Here is a 22,947-nt window from a genome sequence, read left to right on the forward strand (position 1 = left end):
TTTTTTTTTTTTTTTACCCTAAATTTACATTAAATGAATAAATCTAGTTAGTGCATTTAATAAGTTGTGTGAAAAATGTGCATATACACCTCTGCCAAGAAAAAAAAAAGGTTCATCACCTGGATTCAACTTAGCAAATAGCACAAATCTATAATTACTGCTTGTTAATTGGTAACAACTGATTAAATGAGTAGTTTTTTCTCAATTTCCTTTGAAAAACAGCTCTAAGTTGAGCCAGACGGGACAGAGAGCATCTGTGAGCAGAACATTGCTGGATTGAGATCTGAACTTTGACTAGGCCATTCTAACACTTGGATATGCTTTGACCGAAACCACTCCATTGCAACCCTGGAAGGTTGAACATGCATGTGGAGTGTCACAGTTTGTTCCCCGGCTGTCCTGGAAGAAGACAGTCCTTCTTAACCTGACAGGAAGCTAAACTTCCCATCAGCTGTGACCAGATTCCCCGTCGTTGATGAACAACCGGATCCCGTCAGCGTGACGTGTGGGGGATCATGCATCCAGGATGATGCGTAGCTGGGAGTATATGTAGGACGAGTAGAAATGCTCAACATGCTGTTTTAGAGTTTTATTTGTAAAAATGTAACTGTGAAATCTTTTGTGTTCCCTTCATAGTTAGGCAAGACATTATATTGATCTGCCTCATAGAAATCCAATAAAATACAGATTTTACATGTTGTAAATAGTATCACTGCTAATTAAATGTATAACATAAGTGCATCTGAATAATTTCTTTAGTTCTTTGATTAAAAGGTTTACTTCTGAACTTTGAATTAATAAATCGTGACTTCCTGGTGTGTAAAGATGTGACACAGAAGCCCGTTGTTCATATTTGCTCTTCAAAATTGAAGAGTTCAGTTTTGCCTTTATTGTGTATAAAGACATTATGAATGCTGTAAACCACATTTATACGATGATGTACATGAGGGCTTCTGTTTGCATTTACTCTGAATTTAAGATCACCACTGTGTGTCAGTAAACAGCATACCTGTTAAAAAAAAAAAAGGTGCTTCAGTTTGATCCTACAATCCTCCGTATCTACTTTTGCTGTTGTGCCACCCTTTAAAATCGAAACGATGCGTAGAACTCGGAGACGACACAGAGCGGCAAGCAGCCTGGGGTTTTTATCTCCACAAACTCCGTGCCGTATGTGAACCAATGGGCTCTGGCATTTTGAGCTTCTGTGTTTGGAGTTGTTTGTCATCCAGATCTTCTGCGGTTCAGGAGGTTTGCTTGATTGTAAATAACACATCAGCTCCCATTACCGGAGCACCAAATACGGCAGTCCTGCTGAAGCCGGGAGCGTCTCCACAGCGTATGAGGTTCCTTTGATCTCTGTGGCATAATTTACCTGCTTCAACTTTTCATGCAGAGAGCAAATAGCATCTAATGCCTCCTATTCACATAGATGTTTTGCATCTAGAGTGACACAAATCAGTCCACTTGCTCCTTTGATGAGCTCGGTGAACACCTCCAGTATGTGTGTGCGTGTGCGTGTGTGTGTGTGTGTGGTGATTCTTTTTATTTTCCAGTCAGAGCAGCTAACAATCTGTGCCTTAGCTGCCGTGATCATACACACACACACACACACACACCCGACAGATTCAGCAGAGTTAGGTTCCTTTGTGATGACCACTGCTACCATGTGGATTTATTGTCGTTACGCCACTTTTGTAAGAACGACCTCAGGCGAGCCTCTTTGCAAGGTTTTTATGATTTCAAATGTTGACGTACACATTTCTTACCCGGTTCCTTTAATTAACTAATATGTTCAGAATTACCCTGACAGAAAATATCAGTCTGGAGTCCGAATGTTGTCCTTGCATGAGTCCTCTCAGGGTACTCCAGCTTCTTCCCTCAGTCCAGAATCAGAACTGTTGGGTTAACTCATCTCTTTAAATTCCTCTTAATGATGTGCTGTCCTGTGTGTCTGTGTTGCTCTGCGATAGATTGGACACCTGCCCAGTTTGTGCCCCAATAACTGCTGTAGACAGGAGCCATAATTTGGATAATCCTTACTGAGCTGAAACAGGAAGATTCATTCTGACTTCACTTTGACCAGGAAATAAAAGGTTGTCTTATTTCAACTCTGTGTGGTCAAATTGACATCATTCAACAGGCAAATAACATGGTAGCTTCATGTGTCAGGGATCTATTTATTGCTCCTTGCTAAACACTGGAATGGCTGTTCGTCATGCATGGACTCTGGAAGATTTGCATATTGTCTTTTGCATATAAAAGGTCAGATATATAGGAAGGAATTTCATATTTAACTTATGTGCCTTTTATGCCAATCTCTTTTTGGCCACAAGGTTTCATTTTTATCACTTTGACTTTGAGTTCACATGAAAATGAAGCCTTGGGAGGCCAGAAACCTTATTTTTTTCCGACAGTCAGTCTCAAAATATACCGATAGCATTGCAAGGAAATATGTTTGATTTAACTGTGTCAAATAATTAAGCTTCCAACGTTAACTTCAGGGCCCAGCTCCAGGATATTTTCTCACCACTGACTAGAACCGTGTCTAATATTCCTCAGCTGAGTGCGGGACTTAGTCTGGATGCAGATACAAATATTTATGGAGGATCAAGCTATGTTGGGCCAGATAACCACACAGCCGTGCATCTGATTACAAAGACTGGAACTCTGAAATATGTCCAGAAGCTCTCCGTTATTTATTTTATTTTATTTATTTTTATCGAAGCAGAGTTTCTTCCAAGTCTAGATTAACTGAGATTCCCTGAGTTTTTCTGTCCTGCAGACCTGTGGAAGTATGCTGATCTGAATGATGGTGAAGTGCTGCTTGTGAACGAGCGTTACTGTTTGTAGCTGCTGGAGTCAAACCAAGCTGAAGTATGACTGAAAGGGCCCTCGAATGCAGACGGAGGGTTTTCTTTATAGATGACTGGAATCAAGAGGCAGTTGATCATGATACATATATATTAGTCTGCAGTGTCATTTTGGTCGCTGTTGAGCCAAAGATAACTTGGTCTTTTTTTTTTTTACGTCTTTTTCAAAGGCTAAAGCACAGATGTTACCATAATCTGATCTCAATTTTATTTTATTATTATTTTTTTTTACAAATTGTTGAGTATTGACAGGATGGTTTCTTTGGTCTTTCTGTCTCTCCCGTCGAAGTCTTACCGTTAAAAACTCTGGAAAGGTTCTCCATTGATCCATGTTTTCTCCATCAGTGGATAACGTATCTCGCTGTGGTTCTCTGGACTCTCAAAGCCTTAAATATGACATGTTGCCTTTTTGAGATCTGTTAGTCGACTTCATAACATCAGTCATGTTTAAGTGATTTCTTCATTCTATATATGGAAGAAAATCAGACCTGGGCATAGTTAGAGAAACTGGATTCCAGTTTAAAAAAATATATATATTACATGCATATTTGGTTCTTTATCTACCAAGGGTGTTTGATTTTCATTTCACACCGAATCAGGTTGGTTTGGACGGCTTTCCTTTGTCTCATAATTACCATCGTTGTTTGAAACTTGTACTTTGAATTTACTCAGGTTATCTTAATATTAATGAAACTCATGACTGTCAAAAAAAAATAAAAAATACACGAGGTAGTTTTTTTTTCTACAAGTAAATAAATTAGCCAAAAATCTTTGTTGCTATTTGTTATGTGCCTTAAAAGGGCGTGTAAATAAGCATAAAATGTGTTAGTGCAAAATGATTCCTGTTTTTCTTCTTTTTTTTTATAAAACTATTTTAAGTGTGGAGCTAAATGTAAAGGTATTGTCTCAGCAGAGAGTGTAAGTGTGTGTTTTGTTGGACTCATGAGGCTGAACCACTCCATCTTGCAGAACAACCTGGAGAAAATGGCTCTGAGAACGGCTCTCCTTCCCACACCACCTGAGCTCATTTCTGTTGTCTTTACTGTTGCAGATATCATCATGTGATTTTTGGGCCAGGCATCTCAGTCTTAGGAGGCATTGTTAAGAGTTTACGACGTGGCGTATCTGTGATCTCACTCTCCGAAGGAAGGAAATGGAGACGCTGTTGTCTTTGTATCGACTTCCGGCCCGTGTAAGCAAACATTCGGAGGGCAGTGGTTTTCCATGGCTCTGAAGCGTTCACGCTGACTTCGAAGAAAGGCTGGTGTTATTCACACTGAAAGAAATATGAAAGGGACATTTACATGACTTCTTGAGAAAGCCAAAATAAGAATATTATTTGTACTCGAGTGACAAAATCACAATATTTCCTTTTTTTGGAAAGTGCTTAATGCAGCATTATTAAATGATTTCTTCTCATTCCAAAAGCCTCTTAAATTACCCGTTGAATTGCGTTTAAGGTTTGTGTGCCGCACATTCCTGTGTGCTTTGTGTTTGTTTAAGCAATTAGGAACCAGACCAGAATTTTCCTGACGCCCCCAGAAATACTCTGTATGGCCATAAAACAGTCACACACAGGACCGCTTTGATCACAGGCGGCATTCACTGTGCCTTTGTCTCAATAAGCTTCTGCAACGTCACCAGATTTATTTCCATCCGGCGTGGCATTCATTTATCAACCAAACCTTTCACTGATGATGGGAGAGTCTGAATAGATTCCAAAAACTTCTCAGTGGCGTTCGTGTCCGGACTTGGTGGCCGATCCATGAGTGTCCTGAACAATCGAGACGGGGTTCCCTGGAGACCCAGAGTCTGTTTAAAAATTTCAACAAAAGAATAAGGCGTTAATGGTAAAACGTCTTTAAGGTCAATTAAGAAACATCATTTTTTGCTTTTGCTTTGTGTTTAGCTTCTTATGTGAGTTTCACATTTCAATAACCAAAGCAGATTTTGTTCTTTAATGTAATGCCAAAGTATAAACATTTAACCATCTCTGAAAAATTACATCCATTAGCGATTAAAACAATGTGATCTATGTCAATGCTCTTATTTTGAAATGCAACCAGATATTCTCTGTTAAGACAGGTGGGAGGAGAAGTCGCATAGACTCAGCTAATGTCAGACTGGCTAACACAATCAGCCTGCCGTCTTTATATCGCAGAACTTAGTAAATCTTCTAAATCCCTCAGTTACATCAAGCTTTGTGAAATGAAACAAATGGTGGCCTGATACCAGATAAGTAAGCTAGTGATATTTACAAAAAAGAAAACAGTGAAGGACGTTAATATTGTCCAATCAGGTGTGGTTCTTGAGAAACGTCTTCTTTTGGAAACACTTACTTATTCTGCAGACAGACCTGCTTGGAACAATCTGAGCTTCCATCGCTTCACAGTCCGATGTTTATGAAGGATTTTCCTATGGCTACACAACTGTTCAGTCCCGATCCCTCGACTTCCCTTTGACATAATGTGGAAATACTCTTACTTTCACTATTAAACATATCTCTGAGGTCTACTGTTTTTTTTTCTTCAATTTTATTCCACCAAATGTTTCAGTGATCGTCAATCACGAACATTCAAGACGTTTTCCGACCACATTTCCTCTGCAAAGATGCTGGATCAACTCTTTCCTCCCAGTTTCTAAATTATGCGTTGGATAATCCCAACTTTAGTCATTTCTCCTTAGAGGTTTTCCAGCGATTAGACCATTCCTAAACAGACCAGCATCTCTTCCATGACTGCAGGACGTGTCTTTTAACAAGGTCATTTAAGACATTAGAAGTTGCTCAATGCATCAGTTGAGGTGAAATAACTTGTTGCCAGCTGAAACATAAGAACCCTGCAATAATTATGCAAAAGGAAAATTTGCTTATTTGTTAAAGCCAGGTGGCAACTTAAAAAAAAAAAAAAACAGACTGTGTTTAAAACAACTGTTGTTGTTAAAATTTAATTTGAATTGTTTGAAAATGCAGCCTTTTTTTATTTTTTGTTCATTTGCACATCAAGTCGACTTGTCAAGTTGGCACTTAAAGAGAATTTTACACAAGTGGTTTGAAACTGAAATTTCTTGCTTTCAAGGACAAAACCTTGTTGCCTAACTGCAACAATCAAGACAAAAGAGTTCTAGGTACAGAAGGTACTTGTTAATGAAATGCAGTAGTTTAAAAGTTCCTGTTTCCATGACGAAGTTCAAGAAATGTGGAAAATACTGGATTTTCTTTGCGTGTGTTCTTACATAACATTTTCTCAAGGAGCCTGTGAAAAAAGAAAGAAAAGCAGTGTTTGCCTTTTCATGTGAACATCTTCAACGACTAAATAAACTGTATTGACTTCCTCAATTTGCAGCATGTAAGATGTGTGAAACATCTTACCATAAGTAATAGCAGAGCTCTAATATAACGCATAAAGACATAATATGCTAAATCCCACACACAGCTCCTTATTCAGGCATTTTTGGCTGAAACTAGACTTCCCACTACGATCTTCAAATCAGGCATTAGGAGGAGAAGAAGAGCAACAAAGGGCCTCCGCTGCGGCTTCCTCCTCTCCGTCCCAGATGTTTTTCTTTTCTAAAGCCGTGCGGCTTGTCGCTTCTGGGAAACGTCAATGGCGTCCTGTGCCGGGACGAGAGCTGGCTACCTGCGTTTGAGTGGCGAGACCCCGCCAGCCGCTCCCGTGAAGCTCCCGGCGAGAGTCAAGCTGCGGCTGACGTTACTCGTTTGTGTGAAGCGGCGTCGCTCAGCAGGACCTCTCTGTCAGCGCTGGATCACGATTCGCTGGCAGCCCGCGCTTTCACCGCTATGCTAATGGCGCCGAGGATAAAAGTCTTACAGTGAACCGTGTTGCAGTCAAAAGTGATTAAATTTGCACAAACGCTGAGGAACAAGCGGAAGTGATTTGCCTTTTCAACATTTTTATTATTTTTTTTATGCGGTTTGCTTGATTTATTTATTTATTTTTTATTTATTATTTTTTTGCTTCTGATTTGGCGGAACGCAGGCAGGAACAAACAGCAGGTGCTGCTTCCCGTGTCACCGCTTCAGCTCGGTTATTACTGAAGAGCACATGCGTCTCAGGGAAGAGGGATATTCCAGGATTAAAGGGATTATGCCTTTCCTCTCACCTGGCAGGAGAAGCAGGATGAGGAAAACAAGAAGAGTTTTGGGGAAAAATAAAACAAAAACCCAACAACTTCGTTTTAAAGATTAAGCAAATAAGTTAACGTTTATTTTGTAGAGCTGAGTTTACGGCTGCTTCTGAGTGCCGGAGATTAAACCATGCCTCAAACCTACAGGTGCATCTCAATTATAAAATATAATTTATTTTAATTAAATTCAGGAAGTAAGACTCGGAGATTATAAGCTTTATTCCACACAGAGTGTTTAATTTCAAGTGCTTACTTTGGTAATTTTTTAGTGTTCTGGTTTTTATTATTCAGAAATTCAGTTTCTCACATATAGAATATTGCATCAGACAAAAAAAAGCAGATTTCTGGATGAATTATTCACCAATGCGGCGCGGCCTGGAGGTCAGCCTGCGGTTCTGCTGAGGTGTTCAGGAAGTCCAGGTTACTTTGGGTCATCTGCATGGTTGGTTCTAGTGCCTCTCATCTTCCTCTTCGCAATGATTGACAGATTTTCTGTAGGGTTCAGGTCAGTCTAGTTAACTGGCGTTACCATGGTGATTGGACTGGTACTTTTGGCAGTGTAGGATGGTGCCGTGTGAAACTGAAACGACACACTGGACCTCAAACAAAGCGGGTTCTGTGTCCCTCTGTTCTTCCTCCAGTCTCTGATCTTAATTTCCATATAAAAAGCAAAATTTTATTTCCATCTGAAAAGTGGACTTTGCAGTAAACGGAGCTGTCCCTGAACTCCTTAACTCAGGTGAAACAGTTGTGTTTCAGGTCCAGAAATACTTCAATGGAAGAAATGTGACAGTTGTGCTCCTTTTCTTCTTCCACTTAACTTTCCATTACTATGGCTGGTCATAGAACTCTGTAGAATAAATAGATGCTTGAATTCTATCACTGTGTGTAATTAATTTAAGAAACGCACGAGTTTCACCTGTTTGCTTTACTGAAAGTCATTAACCTCTTGATATTAACTTATTGAGCTGCACCTGTTCCATATTTATCCGTATCGCCTCGAACGGATTCCTGTTTTCCTGGTGCAGAGCTAGCTGAGGTTTATTTGGCTACATTGTCAGACATGTTGTTGCCACAGGTCAAAAGCACATATTGAGTGATCTCACAATAAAAGAGAAAATCTCTGAGGAGAGAATCACAAGGACTCCGACAAATAGAAAGAAATCTAAGGCTTTGAGGATGTGTGTTAAACCTTCAGCAGGACCTTGAGCAGGAAGAAAGTCTTCAGCCCAGAGCGAACGCAAACAGCAGAGACCTACAGCAAATGTTAAATAAAAGTATTACAGCCTTGTAACAAGTGTCTCAGCTTTGAGTGAGAATCAGAAACATTGTGCATGCTGTGATGTTGCACTCCAGTGAGCCTAGAAATTTCATCCCAGAGTTTCATTCACAGATGGGCTTTGGGCTGAACATTGTGGCGAGCCCACAGAACTCTGAGCGTTGTCTTATTGTGCTGTGGCCCTGTGTCACCACTCCTCCAGATGAGAGCAAAAAAAGAAGAAAGCAAACTAATGTATATTTTTCTGTGTCTTCTTTTCTCCACTCAGCTGCTATTCAGGTGCAAATCACTCCGGCACAAGGGGAAATCAGCGTCGGAGAGTCCAAATTTTTCCTCTGCGAAGGTAAGAGAACACGCCTCATTTAGCTCAGCTTGATGCAAATTTCAGCTCGTCCATAAAATACTGCGAGTAGCATCTGAGGTCATTTAATGAAAGTAGAACATTTTTGGAAAAATAAAAATAAAGAGGGAGAATGAGGGGCAGGATACAGACAGCTATACAGTAGGGAACAGAGTGAACCAAAATCAGGCCAATAATTGACAAGAAGTGTAAATTTAGCTGGTTTAATCTCTAGAACACAACCAACAAAACTCAAAAATGGCAAAAAGGGATCGAATCAGAGAAATCATTATAAAGAAAATCATACAAAGCAGATCTTTATACACTGAAAAAGGAGAGTGCATCTCCAACTTTAACACATTTTGATAATTAGTCACAAGTAACCTAATTTTATTCAAATTAATTTATTACATTTATTAAATTGCTAAGGTAAATAAAGTAAGTTTCATAAACTTTATTCAGTGACTTATAACCAATAGTACAGTTTGTTTAAAGCTGGAGCTGCATCTTCTTTCTGCAGTGTCCCAGGCTGGCTTCCTGGACGCTGTAGCAGAGCAGGTCCTCCTCATGTGGGTCAGCCAGCTTGAGTCGGTCCACCACGTTCCTTGACCTCTTTAGATGTTACGCAGTTACGCATCAGACGGTTAATATGCCAACTGTTTTTGTATTTGTGCAAAAAGCTTACAAAAGCAGCAGATGATAAATACTTCAAGAAAAATGCAGCTTGGGAAGCTGAAGTTTCTCGGTGCTACTTGATATGCTGCTGGCTGACCAGTCCAGGATCAGCATTCATTTTCCTTGGCTCTGATTGGCTGTGCCCCCAAGAGAGAGGATGTGGACGACTGTAGCTTCTGCGGTGGTGCTAAGATGGTTTCCACTCTGTTTATAAATGCATTTTAAGGTATTTTTGGTGTTTGAATGTTTACAGTATAGGCATTTGTAAGTGGCTTTTGAGGGCATCTCAACAATTCGAGCATCTCATCTATTCACAAACCCACCAACACCACTGACCACTGGGTCTCCTGCATGCAGCAGGACTGTGTCTGCATTTGGAGCTGTGAGCAAATTTATCCCTTATATTCTACAAATTGGTAAATAGCAGGTTGACATTTCTTTCCTGTTCAAATTTGCCCATGAACACTAGTTTTTTTATTTTGTATTGTTACCATGGCAACCACTAATCACCAAAATTAAAATGACCAATATCTCGTTGTACAGGACAAACTCTGTCCAGTAAATGATCCCCTGACTCTTAAAGCAACAGCTGCACAGTTGTTAGCTTGCAGCAACAAGATGTCTGTGTTTTTCCTGAGTGATTCTATAATTGGAGATACATTTGGCACTTCAAGAAATGACAACAAAAAACAAAAAAACTTTTCATTTCTTAAAAAGTTTCTTAGGTAGTCTATTGAAAAGGCATTAAACTTTTAAAAAATCTGTAATTGCCAAACATTAGCTACATATTTTATAATTTTTTCTCAGAAAAATCTTATGTTTTGCGGTATGTTATGTCAACTCTGTTACGGACAATATAGTCAGAGAGTGAAAAAAAAAACAATAAATTCTAACAGACTAAAATATTTTTATTCCATTACACCAAGTGTCCTACTACCCAAATACTTTAAATTGAGATGTTTTACTTAAAAATACATTTTAAAAAATCAAAAGATACTCAACTTTTCACAGAGTTATTTGCATAGGGTCAAACGTTTTTCATTAAAACTCATTGAAAACCATCATTCTTTTAGAAATAAAATTGGTCAGAAATACTAAATCACAGCAGAAGTCAAGCAACAATGTATATGGTGCTCTGGACAACAGTTTTCCTTTTTTTTTTTGTGAACGTATGTCAAACATGTCAACTCTGTTATCCTATTTGGTAACAGAGTTGATGGTAACAGAATTGACAATTTAAAACATTTTTATTAAAAACTCCACTTGTGAGTAGAAATTCTGAAAAAAACATGACACCACTGAGACAATGGTTTGAAAACCATTAAATAAACTTGTCTCTGATCAAAAATCTGTAGTATTTTTCTCATGATACTTTGGCAACAAGATTGACGTTGAAAACAATAACCCCTGGTGATTGTGATTTTTAGACTAAAATATTTCCCAGAGAATGGCACATAGTGTGTTTGAGATCTTATCAGTAAAAGTAAATGACTTAATTTTATGCAGTCTATATAGCCGTAGAAGGCAATTTCACAGATTTACAGGGACAAAACTATATGGTAACAGAGTTGACAAAAAATTCTCGGACACATATTTTTTTCAAAAATAAGGGTATTTTGAGTTAATTTAATGTGATGTTGTTATTAAATTGACCATTTAGGCAGTTTAAAAAAAGATAGAAAAAACAAATTCATCAAAGAAAAATAATAAAACATAGGTTTTTGCATCATTTTTCAGGTTAATAAAAAAGACAGTACCCAACTCGGACAACAAGAAGTCTTGGTTTTTCAGCTATATAAAACAATTTTAAATGTATTTACTTAAATGTTTTTACTTGTTAAATATTATGATCTATTAAAATGAGTAATAAATTACTAAAACATTTAAAAAATTGAAATCTTTTAATATACCAGACCAAAAATAATGACTCTGGACATCAAATGTATCTGCAATTATAGAATCACTCTCCTGCATGTCCCCCCAAGCGAGCGGGATCTCTCTGGGTACTCTGCTAAAAACCTGACTGTTTGGTTAATCTGACTCTAATTTACCCTTAAGAGAGAGAGGGAGTGTGTGTGCACACGCACACACATCCTTTTATGGTTGTAGACCATAAAAGGATTCATTCGAGATTCAGCTGTCTTGATTATGATATGATCACGTCAGCTCCAGAAAATAAATATTATTTTAAGCAGGCATCATAACCTTAATCTATTGTAGATCATCAAGGTCTCAAACAAGGAGCTGGATTTGATACTGAAATAAGAAAATGTCATTTAAAGTTGGATGGTAAAATATGTTAAAAAAAAATTTTAAAAAAATTAATTAAAAAAAACAGCTTCATAGGAAATGCTTTTATTGACCTGTTATGTGTCAAATTTTTCTATAACAAATTAAGTCGTAGAAGCAAAGTTTTTGTGTATGCTTTAAACTAAAAGGTTTTTTTCTGCTCTGTGAAGATAAATGGCTTTAGTTCGACTTTGAATTGTTCCGTGTTAAACAATAAGCCCTCCTTTGAGCTCTGTGTTCTTTATGAGAGAAGGCAACATTACCAGTTTGTTTGTGTTCTGCTTCATGAAAAATGAATAGAGAAGAAAACTTGTTAGATATTTTTTTTTCCTCCCTGTCAGTAAAAGTTGCCTCCTAGTCAATAGATACAAATTATTTATACCACTCCTTTTTATCCTAATATCCATATTTTTCACCTCATTTTTTAAAAGGTATTTAGATAAATAAATTAGGTTTATTTTATTTCCCATTTTCATTTGTGCTTCATTTTTCCCCCCTGTGGGTTTTATTGATCGCTGTCTCACGTGGTGCTCCTGCAGCATCAACAAAATCCTGTCTTATCCCACATCTTTGGTGATTTCCATCGGAATAAAACTTTATTGATCTGCCATGAATACTTCCCATCGCTTCCTTCTGTGTTCCTGGTCTCCATTAGTGACCCTGCGTTGTGAACCTCTCTGTTTCGCAGTGGTTGGGGACGCTAAAGACATCGACTGGTTCTCCCCCAGCGGCGAGAAGATCCTCCTGTCTCGGCCGAACATCTCTGTGAGCCGGAGTGACGAGTCCACGTCCATCCTCACCATCTACCACGCCAATGTGGACAACGCCGGCATCTACAAATGTCTGGCCAAAAACGCAGACAAGGAGGCCCAAGCCACAGTTCAAGTGAAGATCTTCCGTAAGTCCCATCAGATTTTATCCCGTTTTTCCAGCCTTCAAAGTATTTTTTTAATATATATTTTCCAATCAACGTCACATCCTGCCACCGATACGCCACTAGAGCTCTTCAAAGGACAGACAGACGTTACAAGAGGTTATCCAAGCCAAGTTTTACCATTTCTTTGCAGTTCAATTCAGTATGCAGTAAGAAAGACATACATGAATGCAAAAATCATATCAAGTTTCAAGGTAAATGAACACTTAATGAGTTATAAGAGCTCTCTGGCAGGCATGTGGGAAATGAATAGTATGATATTTATTGTAACAAGTGATTTTCATCAAACGGAGCTCAGAGAGGTTTGAACCGAACAGACTGGCAGGAACAAATGTTCCTGATTGCTACAAATGACTCATCCCTCTGTGTTGATCTCTAGGTGCAGTGTTTTAGTTTGACCTTCACCCAACTTAAATAACTGTTATCCAGCTTCAGACAGCTGGCAGAGGTAGCTTAAAAAGAGCAGTCAGTATTTTACCTGCTGTCACAATTTTTCATAATGCAGCCACAAACTTCAGTAATTTCATTTTAATTTTTTTAAATGTTATGTAATAGACCAAAACAAGAACAACTCTGAAGTGGAAGGAAGAATGCATGGAGATCTGAAACATGTGGCATGCATTTATACAGCAGTTTTTCCCCCATGATATGTGGAACTCTGCAGCTCCTCCAGAGTTACCATGATTAGTTGCAAAAAAATTCATATCAGGGAATCAGGGCAAAAGGGGTGGCCTGAAAATAAATGCAAGCCACACTTTCCAGGTATTTCTTCATAAACAAAGCATATCGTGACCAGTGCTTTTCCCTGATATGCACCAGTTTGTGTTAATCTTCAGTTTGTAACGCCAATAGGTTGAAGTTGTTGGTTATTTTTAAACCAACATTGTGTGCAAAAGCAAATACTGTATGTCTGCCTTGCACATAATACTTAGTGATGGTTGCAGAGCAACGACTTTATTTGCACTTCTATTTTTATCTCATAAAATCTGAAAGCTTTTACGAGATAAACACACACGCCTCCTTGTATTTGAACTTGTAAGTTCAAGTTTAATTACAATCTTTTTTTAATTTAACGGATTTTCGTTGCTTTAAGTAAAAAACGAAGCAACAAACTAAATGGATTTCTAACACTTCTCAACAGAAAAGATCACCTTCCAGAGCGCGCCGAGTCCGCAGGAGTTCAACGAGGGCGACAACGCCGACATCGTGTGCGACGTGGTCAGCTCGCCGCCGCCCACCATCATTTGGAAGCACAAAGGCTCCAAACTCCAATCCGCCAAAGACGGTGAGTCGCTTCAAACAGAACTACTTCAGTGCCGGAGCTGCTTTCTCACCTCCAGCACATCGTTCTGCCCAATCCTCTCGACTCCCTGAGCAGTCACCTCGCCTTCATGCCATCACTGCCTGCCAGTTCATGCTTTCCAATCAATTTTCCACTCTCCGCCGAGTCTCCCTCTCCCTTTGCCTGTTATCTATGAAAAAGTAAAGAATTTTCTGCAGGAGGTGATTTTATACCTCTTAGAAGACACATGGAAATAGTTTTTTTTTTTTTTTTTTAGCCTAGCAGGAGGAAGTTATTGTCTGCTGAAGCAAGATATGTTTAATTCACCCAAACAGGTGAACTTAACAAAAGTAAAGAAAGTGGAAAGATAAAATGCAAAGGCTGTAATTTCATGCGAACTACTTCCAACAAAAGAAACTGCCCGCCAACGTTTTTCAGGTTAGCTAATAGCTGGCTTACCAAAAGGTTTTTTTTTTTTTTTTCCAGGAGAGCAGCGCCCATATGTTTGAGAGTTAATAATTGGGTGAAGCTCTTCCCTCGCACCAGGATTGCTGGGTTTGTTGCCTGATGTCTGTGTTTTCAATAGTTCACTCAATTGAAAAATCTTTCTCGTTAGCATATCAAGCGCTCCTCGCCTTTAGGGGTTCTGGAAAGTTTGTCACCTGCTCTTTTACTGTGAAAGGAAGCCATAATTAGCTTTGATTTGCAGCAGTTACCATTGATTTTTGGTATTCAGCGGAAAAAAAAAAAAAAAAAAAACTAAGCAGAGAAAACCCTGACAAAAGAAAAACATAAGAAGCAATCCATGGAAACTTTAGAAATGATTCTTTAATAATCGGCTTTTTTCTTTACCGTTGATCCCTGTGTTTGAAACAATTGTAGCTTAGAAGCTGTGAAGCATGAAACAGTCTTGGGCTTTAAAATATCTCCATGGAAATGGCTGAACAAATTAAACAAACCGAAGAACAAAGCTCAGCAGCAGAGCATTTCAAATAAATATAAAATGATATGTTGTTTTAACATTTCGTTTTGTGGGAATAAGATGACAAGAGCATAAACTTTGTTTTGGGTATACAGTTGTGTTAAAAATAAACGCAGTTTGTTCAAAAAAAAAAAAAAAAAAAAAAACTCTCGAACTCTCCTCACAGCAGCACACATCCCATTTAGATTTTATTTCCATACAGGAAAGTGCATTGGGAATACTCTGCATTTTATTCCAAATCAAAACATGGAGAATGTGTTTTATCAAATCACTCTACAGAAAATAAGGAAAAATGAATTGTATGCTGACACCGAAATAAACTCCGGTGTCAGGGGTTTTTTGTGCAAACCCAAACATTTACAGCATAAACTGAAAAAGGTTAAACAAAAAAAAAATGTATCTTTCCCGTGGATAAAATAGAAATATTGTTTATTATCCCACAGTGGGGAAACTCAGGAGCACCAGCAGCAAAGTGACAGACCATCAAAGCATGATGAATATAAAGTCTATAAAAAAAACTGAATAAAAAAACATACTGTATATTAAGGGGAAAATGTCAACATAAGTAATAGTTAGCTGTTAAAAGTATTGTGTATTTCTACACCGAGAAAGTTAGACTATTTACAATAAGTGACAATAAGAACTGTGAAACAGCAGAAATGTGCCAATACCAGCAGAAATATTATTTAATATGAGTAAAATGGTACAAATAAAATCGTTAAGTTTTAAAACGCTTGAGTTTGTTGGGAGCAGTGGTGACTTCAGAGTCTGAGAGCTGCTGGGAGGAAGGATCTACCATAACGCGCCTCTGTGCATCCAGGATGCAGCAGTTTATCACTCTTCAGTTTAACATGGTGTGGGAGACATTGTCCATCCGTCATGTTACTTCTGTCTCCCACCACCTGTACCTGATAGGATCCATGTTTCTGAATTGGTGAATCCTGCTGGTGTTTTTAGGGTTGTAGTCTTGCTGTAAAACTCATTTTGAGGATATTTCTTCATTCACAAGTGAAGAAATATCCTCAATCAAACCTATAAAGGCAGTTAACATGTGGTCATTATGTAACATGTATTTGTGTCCAATACGCAGGCAGTTTTAGCCCATTTCTAACACATGTGGGGTCTATATGTAATCTTTGGCTGGGTTTCTGTTATTGTGGCAACTTCCTGCAGCCAAACATGAGTTTATTTTGGCTTTACAAACCTTTGTCCAACTCTGCCTTGGTGAACAATGTCGGTGTTGTGTGGACTGAGAAAGAAAACGGGCTTTGTTTTGCACTTGAACTGGGTCTGATTTAACCTTAACGTTACTCCTCCTCTGGTGACCGCTGTAAAGCCTCAACTTACCACAAAGCAGCGCTTAGCCTGCCTTTATTCTTGGCCTCTTATCAAGGAATGTGTTTTCCACTGAAGGAAAAAAAGACCTCCAATTGTGACCAGCGCTGAGAAGTGCTCATGTAATTTTCCTCAGTGCAGCAGTCGACCTAACCATATGTTTAAATGTCCACAAAGAGCTGCTTATGCTAAAGTGTCGCTCAGACATAAATTAAGACCCACATCTCTAAACTTGTGAGAAACAAAAATTGCACTGATCCCCCTCCCACCCCCTGCCAATCTGCAGTTAAACATATTATACATTTAGAACGTGAAAACTCAATACCTCTTAAGAGGTTCAAAAATTCCCTCACAATCAGAGAAACACTTTATTTCTCAAAAGTTACAGTAATAGGACATGAGGAGAACTTGTTAGTCTCCTGAATTATGCAAACACAGAAAATATAGTGAGAGAAAACGTTTAGTATTCCACTCCAGCTGCCCTCCTGGCATATAATCACATTAATCAAACATCACACGTTCCTCGAGTTTAGACAGCATGTTACCTTTTAAGACAAGCAGAGAGACTGAAATCTCATTTTAACTTTTCAGAACTGAAACCTGCCAAAAGAAACTTTTGGAAAGTAGCTTCCAATTCTAGATTAGTTTTTATTTTTAGGTCCCTTCAGATTCAGAAGTTTACATGAATTTCTTAGGAATGTGGTGAAGTTGGCAGTGCTGTTAGCTGCAGTGCTACCACGAATGGCGACCTGTACAGGGTGTGCCTCATCTCTCACCCAATGACTCCCGGAAATATGCACCAGTCTCCCTGTGGCCCTGCAAGCGGGTGTAGACTATGATTGGATTGATGGACATACATTTCTTAGAATTAAATTTTGTCAAGCCTATGGCAACAACTCCACGCATAAAGGCATCTGGATGGTAACTTAAATGGGACATCAGAAGAGAAAGGAAAAGGAAGTAAAGAGTAACTAAACCCCAAATAAACTTTTTATTGCAGGTAAACTGTCTGGATTGTTCCCTAAGGATGCCATCTTTGTTTCTGTGGAGATTGTAACATCTTTGTATGGATTTGTTTGATTCTGCCACATTCAGCCTAAAACTGCCTCAGTGCTGCCCTCTTTGGGATGAACAGTGGTTACTGCAGTCATATATTCCTATTGGTCAATGTTTATGTCACACAGCCCCAGTTCTGCCATAAAACCATGTCACTGAGACACACGCCCCCTGGTGGCGAGTCAGGAGTTGGAATTATGAGTGTGGTGAGAACTGATCTATGTCGCCTGGTGGATTTGTGCAAGAGCAGCAAGTCGGAGTATTTTGTAAGCCGCTGATCTACTGAGATGTTAATGCACAGCCATCTGTCAGGCTTAGGAAAAATAACTCAACTGAAAAAAAAAAAACGCAGCCAAATACTTTAGACTAAAATGATTTTCGAGGTCAGAGAAGAATTAGCAGACAGACTTGAACAAAAAAAAAGTGGAATTCCATCTCTAAAAACAAAATAAATCAAATAACCAAGCAGAAATACAGTCTGATTTGACGGACCTCAACTCTTCAGTTGACGTAGAATCAGGATTTGTGATTAGCAACAAGAAAACATGAATCCATCGCCGCTTGTATTAATAATGCAGGCTGCAGGGGGCCACGTTTCATTCCTGTATGACCACATGTTCTACCAGGAACACACACTGTGGCACCAAGCTCAAATCAACTCAATCTCAGAAAATAAGCTCAGGGCAGTTGAGTGGTTTCCACAGTCACCACGTCTCCATCCGACAGAGCATGTTTGGGATGTTGCTACAGGAGACTCTCATCCTGAATGTGCAGCTGACCAACCTGCAGCAGCTGTGCGCTCCAACCATGTCAGTGCAGGACAAGATCCCAGAGAATTAATCGCACAACTTGTTGAATGTATGGCGAATTTAAGGCACTTCTGAAGGCTAAGAAAATGCTTTGTATCCATCTATGAAATAGCTGGTGAGCTAAAGTCTAGTCGGCGCAGACTGAAAGTGAGCGAGGCGAGTTCCAGCATGGAGACTTTTTCAGCCCCCCACGAGCCTCAGCAGCCGAGGCCTGCATTATATTCAGCTCACCGCAGGTGCAGCCAATTAAAAAAAACACAATGAATCCCAGGTAGCAGTGAAGGAATCCTAAAACTGGCTCTGTAAGGCCAGTGGGAATCCAGAGGGATAGAACTGCTTAGAAAGTTACTCTGGAGGAGAGAGCAGTTCTTGGAGCAGCATGTTGAAGTTCATGGTGGCAGAAAGAAGATTTGGAAAAGCAAATAGATTCACTTCCTGTCTGTTAGCTCCAACTGATATCGCCTAAATACTGGATTTTTAGGTGGATGTGAGCTTTATTTAAAATGCCCTTAGTGCAGTCACTAATTTGTTGCATTATATTGATAGTATAATATAGTTATTCTCAGAATATTAACAGCAAAGTACTGCATACAGAAATGTACCTGAATCTGAAGTGATGGACACAACCAGAATAGAAATAGTTGCTTTATTGTCCCAAGAAAGACATTTAGCTCATGGCTTCCCTGCGTATAACATGATTATGATCCAGGATATCTAACCTCTGGAAAAATAAGTAACAAAAACAATAAATGCATATCTGATTTAAAATGTCCTCATCATAAAGGAAACATAACAATTCTTCTAGTTTAGAACTCCTGATCATGAAATACATATTTGGAAAAGCAAAACTGTTTGAGCTTAGTACATTTTGAGTAAAGGCACATTCATAATTAGCACACACTGCCTTTATATCGTTCACCTTAAAAGTTTCCTTTCACTTTTTCACTTTATTCACTCACAGGTACAGTGACTCCCTGCACAGTAGCAGCTCAGTATTCTCAGACTGTTCTGTGGAGTGTAACTCAACATTTTTCATGAATAATCCAAATAATCATGAATCTTTCAGTAAAGCACATCTAAAATATTTGGAAAACTGCAGCTCGGGAAGCTGAAATACCTGAGCTACTATTGGCTGACATCTGCAAAGCAGCCAATCCACGATCCCTCTTTCTTCTTTTTGTTGCTGATTGGCTGTAGCCTCGAGCTGAGGTCAGGAAGACCGTGGCCGTCAGCTTCAATGGTGCTAAGATAATTTCCACTGTGTGTATCGATGCATGTTGAGGTATATTTGATGTTTGGTAAGTGTTTTTAGAGGATGTCTCAAGTATTCATGGATTTCAGCTATTCAAGCGCGGCGGCGGTCAGTAACCCCCACAGACACTTCAGGTCTCCTGCATAGACTTTACACTGCAGTAAAGCAAAATGCAGTTATGTATTTCTGTGGATACAACTAACAAATGATTGTTTCACTTATGCAGGGAAAAGACAATGTAAGTGGAGCTCATTCTATGTGGAAAAAGTAATTGTTGCCAATAGCTAATACCTTGTATCAGGTGTTTGCTATTTAAGGTAGAGACTCTTTTCCTGCATATTTACAGTCCAGTCTGAAGGACCAGCAGACTGGTCTGCACCAATTCTTCCATCAATCTCTGCAGCTCTTAGACGAAACATTTAATTTAATAGACTACTTTGATGTATTTTTTAAACTGTTTTCTTTTTTCTTTCTTTGCCTTTTGTGACAAATTTACTTATTAGAATTACACCTGGCATTAAGGAATGAGTATCTGAAAATGAAATGGCCAAAGAGAAGCATCAAATGTTTTTTTTTTAATAAATATTTATTTCATACACATCCGCATGCAGAAAAGACAGAATATGACCCTTTTTTCTGTTTCTGTCAGGCCTGAGTGGAGTTGAGTATTTCTGAGACGTTAACGCCTGACTCTGCATTTGTCTTTTCTTTCCTTTTAGTGCGCTACAAGATCATGGATAATGGCCACCTGCTGATACGTGGCATCAAGAAGGTCGATGAAGGAATGTATAATTGTGAGGCTCGTGTTATGGCCAGGGGAGAAATTGACTTCCGGATGATAAAGGTCATCGTTAATGGTAAGCACTCCATCTGCGTCTACTTTAGCGCTCAGCATGAGCGCTTTCCCAACAAGTCGCCAGTTTGCTCATAATGGAGGGATGTGATTAGGAAGACTGTCTGTCAGAGGAAATTTGCTCTTTTAAAGCTTAAGATGTGGCTCGTAATATTCGGCATCTGTCCACCTGTCCTGCTGCGGCACTCGGTCTGCTCACGGTTTGAGAAAAGCACGGGCATGTGTTCAGCCTCACCCCGAGTCTGTGGGAACGCCGCTCTTGATTTTTATTTTCCTCGCTCTGCGGTTTTTGATAATTAGACGGTGGCTTCACTTCAGCTTTTAGTCCAAATCACCCCAGGCAGAGGTTCATAGAAGCATGAAGGATTTTTTATCACAAATATTTATCAAAAACTTAGGAGTGATCATTAACATTACCTGCAAGCTGACCTGTAACTTGCTTTCCTCTAACTTTTTGTCTTCTTTCTGTTTCAGTTCTTCCCACAATCCGTGCCAGGAAGTCTGAAGTCAACGCCACAGCAGATGTTGGTGAATCTGCCCTGTTGGCCTGTGACGCAGACGGCTTTCCTGAGCCCACCGTTACCTGGGCGCAGTATGTCATTTTCCCTTTTTTATTAATGAAAGCACTATCAGTAATCATTGGCTTTAGGTCACATCAGACTACATAAATACACTGTGGGGAAACACAAAGTTTAAGTTGGGGGGGGGGAATGACTAAGTGTAGTGTTTTTAAGGTCACATGCCTGAGCTTCTCTGCAGCTTAACACAGTTGTAGATTATTTTGAGAGAGACAAACAAAAGGTCGTCACTGAAGAAGATGATGTGATGTTTCCGATCTTATTAATGAGAAGTTTAGTGGAAGGAAAAAGAATGTTTAAAAACACAGATCTCTACATAAAATGCCTCGATCAAATAATTTGGGTTTCACATTTTTAATTGAAGTATTTGAAGTAAATTAACTTTTCATTGTTCCATTTATTTATTTATTTCTCAAATTTCTTTCACAAACTTGTTTTTTTTTTCTTTTTACAGTAATTAGTTTTAAATAAAATAATTTAATTCACTAGTTTTGATATTTGATTTTTTGTGAGATAAGTGAAAGAAATAACACAACTTCATCCACACATTCTGTAATAACGTGGTCGTAATCCCAACTAAATGTTCTAAAACAGATGAACAGAGACAGTTTAGCTTCCAGGCTTTTGGAAAAATAGATATTAGAAATAGAGATAAATCCAAGCCTCTGCGGTCCAGTTGTCTGTGTCTCAGTAAGATCAGTTTTTGTAGGCTGCTAAAGGTGTTTGAGCAAAAGTCCTGAGCAGTGAACCCGCTGCCTTTTCCTTTCTTTTCCCACCTCTACAGTAACAACATCGTCCTTGAAACGGGCGACAAATACAGCTTGAACGAGGATGGCTCTGAATTGGTAATAAAGGAAGTCAGAAAGGTGGATGAAGGAGATTACACTTGCATCGCCAAGAACAAGGCAGGAGAGAAAACCGAGGAAGTCAGCCTGAACGTGTTCGGTAAGGGAATATCTTCATTCCCGTACGTTTTTTTTTTTTCTCTCTCTCTCTCCGTGTCATTCTGGCCTTCCCTGTCGCACTCATTGACATTTACTGCACACACTCCTTTCACAGCTTTTCCATTAGCTGGATGTAGCCGTACACAACATGAAGTGCTCAGCATGCCCTGTTGAAAAGTGATTAAAACACCCTTCAGGTCATTTTAAACATGTATCAGTGTAGACTTTGACCCTAGAATGTAACTAACGCTGATTAAAAAATCTCTCCGAAACCTTTAGGCGCCCTAATGCTAAACTAAGCCACCAAATAGATATTTGTTTTAAATAGGGTAATCAAATATTAATAGAAATTTTAAATACACCAATGTGATAAATTAAAGAGCTACAGTATTTATCCTGTTTATGAGACATCTGGTTGTCACCTTCATCACGTGTAGATTCAAATCTACAGGAATCTGATCTGTAAAAACCGAACTGGGTTATTTGTACAGTACATAGAAATTGTTGAAACATATTTTTAAGGCAGGTATTGATGGCACTGATAGAGGGTTATACTTGGACTGAAATATTCTACAACGATTCAAGAAACCTTTAGCCTTCGCTTTGTGGAATAAGGGAAATTTTATTTTATGTGACATATATTATAGATGTATGACAGAGCAGAGCGGTGTAACATGCAGCAGCTGGGTGAGATGGAGGAGGATGCTGATCAGACGATCAGCAAAACAAAATATTCTACTGATTAGAAACTCATTTTCTCTTACAACTAATTTTTGTCACTTTTAACAAATGTGTAAGCATAAGATTTTCAAAAAAGAATCAAGTTTCTTTGGATCATTTATCAGATTTTTATTCATCATATTTCTGCAAGCTCTGCTATGATTAAATCTGTAATTTAGTTACTCATGATTTCTATTGGTTTATTTTCATGGATTTATTATATTAATCTAACAATTTTGAATCGTGTTTAGTTAATGTAATAAATTATTAGTTTTTATTGTTTGTAAAACCAATTTGTTTTTGTTTTTTTGTATGTTTTTATTTACCCACATTTTCCAAACTTTTCTTCCCAGACATTTATAAACTTCAGTCTAATTAGCTTACACAAGGCTTGTCACAGAAAATCAATCATTTGTAGTTATTAGAGAAATTCAGTTTTGAAGAGGATGGAAAAGCTCTTAAATAAATAAGTGAACAAAGACTATACATTGGTTTTGCTTGGTTTGTTTGTCTTTATTGTAGCATTTTAAGTAACTTGAATGTCATAAACAGTAAAGTGTAAATAAGCTGCAGAAATCTGTTCAGTGTTCAAACATTTGTTTC

General features: G+C 38.6%; 1 protein-coding gene across 13 annotated transcripts in view; it reads left to right on the plus strand.

The window, feature by feature from the left end:
* Positions 1–22,947, plus strand: part of ncam1a (neural cell adhesion molecule 1a) — a 281,082-nt gene that overhangs the window by 189,764 nt on the left and 68,371 nt on the right. For all 13 annotated transcript variants that reach the window (XM_016676904.1, XM_016676899.1, XM_016676902.1 and 10 more), the window contains exons 2-7: positions 8,564–8,638; positions 12,288–12,497; positions 13,675–13,818; positions 19,969–20,106; positions 20,577–20,694; positions 21,465–21,625. In XM_016676904.1, the coding sequence (XP_016532390.1) occupies positions 8,564–8,638; positions 12,288–12,497; positions 13,675–13,818; positions 19,969–20,106; positions 20,577–20,694; positions 21,465–21,625 (846 nt within the window). The remainder of the gene's footprint in view (positions 1–8,563; positions 8,639–12,287; positions 12,498–13,674; positions 13,819–19,968; positions 20,107–20,576; positions 20,695–21,464; positions 21,626–22,947) is intronic.

Source organism: Poecilia formosa, unplaced genomic scaffold (assembly GCF_000485575.1).
Source record: "Poecilia formosa unplaced genomic scaffold, Poecilia_formosa-5.1.2 Scaffold143, whole genome shotgun sequence".
In the NCBI taxonomy this organism is placed as follows: Eukaryota; Metazoa; Chordata; class Actinopteri; order Cyprinodontiformes; family Poeciliidae; genus Poecilia; species Poecilia formosa.